The following is a 2,408-nucleotide window of genomic DNA, read 5'->3' as shown; positions in this document are numbered from 1 at the left end:
ACAGCCGCCGACGGTCAATTTTTTTTTACAGTCACCTGTACAACAGGTATACCATTGCATAATAGCGAAATATATACAACGAATGAAATAATTATAATCGCCCCTGCATATAAAACGCAGGGCGCGATAAACTGAAAGGAGTGTGGTAGGGTAAACAGTAAGCATTATACCTGCAACTGCGATACCACTAGGACGGAAGTAGAACGAAGCGAAATGATAGCGATGGGAGCATCGTGGACAGCTTCGACAGCGTCAAAGGGACACATTCAGGGGGATTAGGCTGTGTGGATAGTATGTGAGCGGTAAACAAGTAAGCATATCGACGGGGGGGTTAAACCAAGAGCAATTGGGAGTCTATACGACATCTAGACTAGCATGCAGGCATGAACGAACGGACGAAAGATACACAGCGAAGGGGAAATGCGATATAGCTACAAAGGATGACTAGATTTTGCGCGTGTTGCGTAGATGTGGGCAGTACGTGGGACCCGCCGGCGAGCGTAGCATAGGAGACCTGGAACGCGCATGAGCATCTGGGCCCCTGCGAGCACAATGAAGAACGCACTGTTAACAGGGACCGGCCTGACTCAGCGAAGGGGTGCCTTTTCATGCACGACGAGGAAGCAGGTTGACGACACGTGTCCTCTTCACCTCGAGGCCCGTCTTGCCGAAGTACCGCTCGGATTCGAACGACCACTTGAGGCTGCCCGTTATCCAGTCTGCGAGCCCGTCGACATAGATCTCGACCTCGCGGTCGATCTCTGGGCCCCAGGACGGCAAGTTCTCCCTGAGGAGGTGGAAACGATCGATGCTGCTCTTGCAGAGATCACCGACAAAGTCGACGGCCCCCTGCAAGTCGAGGCCCTGCTGCTCCTGGACGACGACGATCATGTTGTGTGTGTCGCCTGTTATAACATCCTTATTGTCAGCGGGGGGGGCTATCGCGACGAGTACGTTTGCACCCTCGCACTCACCCTTGCTCTGCTCCACATTGTACGAGAAGATATCCTGTGAACAAAAGCAAGGTCAGGTCAGCTGGGCGGGCCGAGAACGGAATGAGTTCTGTACGAACATTCGACCACTACGGGAGGGATATCAGCGAGTGAACGGATCGCAACAGAGACAAAAGCGACGTACCGTGACCAAGTCGTTCGCGGCCTCTCCGAGGCCACGCATTATTGGGTGGTCCATGACTTCCCACGGAAGATCCAGCTATGATGATAGTACGTCAGCCCAATGATCCGATTATGCTCGGAAGCGCGCCGGGCGGCTCACGTTATTCGCGTACTCGATCAGCGCCCAGCAGGGCTTGCATCCGCTGGTGTCGCGCCGGATGGAAATGTACGACTCGAGGTCGGGGATGACGCCGTTGGCCCGATCCATGGCCTGCTGGGTGACGGCCTGGAAGAACATGTCGAACGTCTCGATGAATCGCTGCTGTGCGCCTGGCGAGCCAGTGGCAATAAGCCGGACCCAATAGCTGTGGTGACGGTCAGGACGGCCACCTTGCGATCGCAAGACACGACTCACTCTCTAGTCATCTTGCCGACACGGCTGTCTGGGCGCGACGTGTGGGGGTTGTAGAGCGTGTTGAGGACTGTGTTTGCAGTCCCGAGCGTTCCGCGGTCGTTCATCTCGTCAGAGATGTTGTCGAGGTGGAAGAGGTAGTTCATGAAGTCGCAGGAGACCCGGAGCTGGGGGTAGCCAGCGAGGGGATAGCACATGGACGTCAGGTAACCGGCCTTGAGACCATGGAATGCGTCGCGTTTTCTCTGGCTGAGGTTGCCGCCGCGGAAGAGCCACCGTTTTGACTCGACGCTTGCCTGCTTCCAATGACGATTGCAGCGAACAGGGATGGTACAATGCGAGACGAGGTCGGGCATGACGAACTTGGTGGGGGCACTGCTGGAGGAGGCGGGGGAAGACATGACTGTTGCGCAGGGGAGATTATGGAAGGAAGGAGAAGTACAGAGCCGGGAGTGTACAAGGGGACGGAGGAGCCAGAGAGCGCGGCAAACCGGGGAAGAAGGCAGGGAGCTTTATATGAGGACGCGGAACACGTGTGACGGGTACTGTGAAATAAAGCGAGGAAAATCCCCATAGGCTAAGGGGGCGACCCTGGCGGCGCGGGCCATCAATGAGTCAAAGAATCCGAATTGGGAGGGGACAAAAACATCGGCAGGATGGATCGGAGAGTTTCACATCTCTGACGCGGCGATGAGAAAACAAAAAGGACGGAGGCAGATTCGCTGAGATCTCGCAACGCTTACTCTATAGTCAATCACCCCAGAAGCTCCTCGCAACGGGTCCGAGATTCGAGGACGAGCCCGCCCACGCGCCTCTTCCCCATTGGTGCCCTCGCCCCCCTCTTGCGACTGCGTCGGCCCCGTCGGCCCTGCTCCGCCCGC

The 2,408-nt window shown here is 56.4% G+C and overlaps 1 protein-coding gene across 1 annotated transcript; it reads right to left on the bottom strand.

Annotated features, from left to right (window-relative positions):
• Nucleotides 1-606: 606 nt before the first annotated feature.
• On the bottom strand, nt 607-1,928 carry FIBRA_05385 (uncharacterized protein; the record flags this gene model as incomplete). Its single annotated transcript, XM_012327151.1, has 6 exons — nt 607-905; nt 975-1,008; nt 1,073-1,081; nt 1,138-1,212; nt 1,276-1,480; nt 1,531-1,928. 6 exons carry the CDS (start codon nt 1,926-1,928, stop codon nt 607-609), a joined length of 1,020 nt encoding a protein of 339 aa, XP_012182541.1.
• Between the last annotated feature and the right edge of the window lie 480 nt (nt 1,929-2,408).

The sequence above is a fragment of the Fibroporia radiculosa genome, assembly GCF_000313525.1.
Source record: "Fibroporia radiculosa TFFH 294 genomic supercontigs, scaffold4425, whole genome shotgun sequence".
NCBI classification, from domain to species: Eukaryota; Fungi; Basidiomycota; class Agaricomycetes; order Polyporales; family Fibroporiaceae; genus Fibroporia; species Fibroporia radiculosa.
The sequence above is the reverse complement of the archived record's forward strand: the minus strand, read 5'-3'. Positions and strand labels throughout refer to the sequence as shown.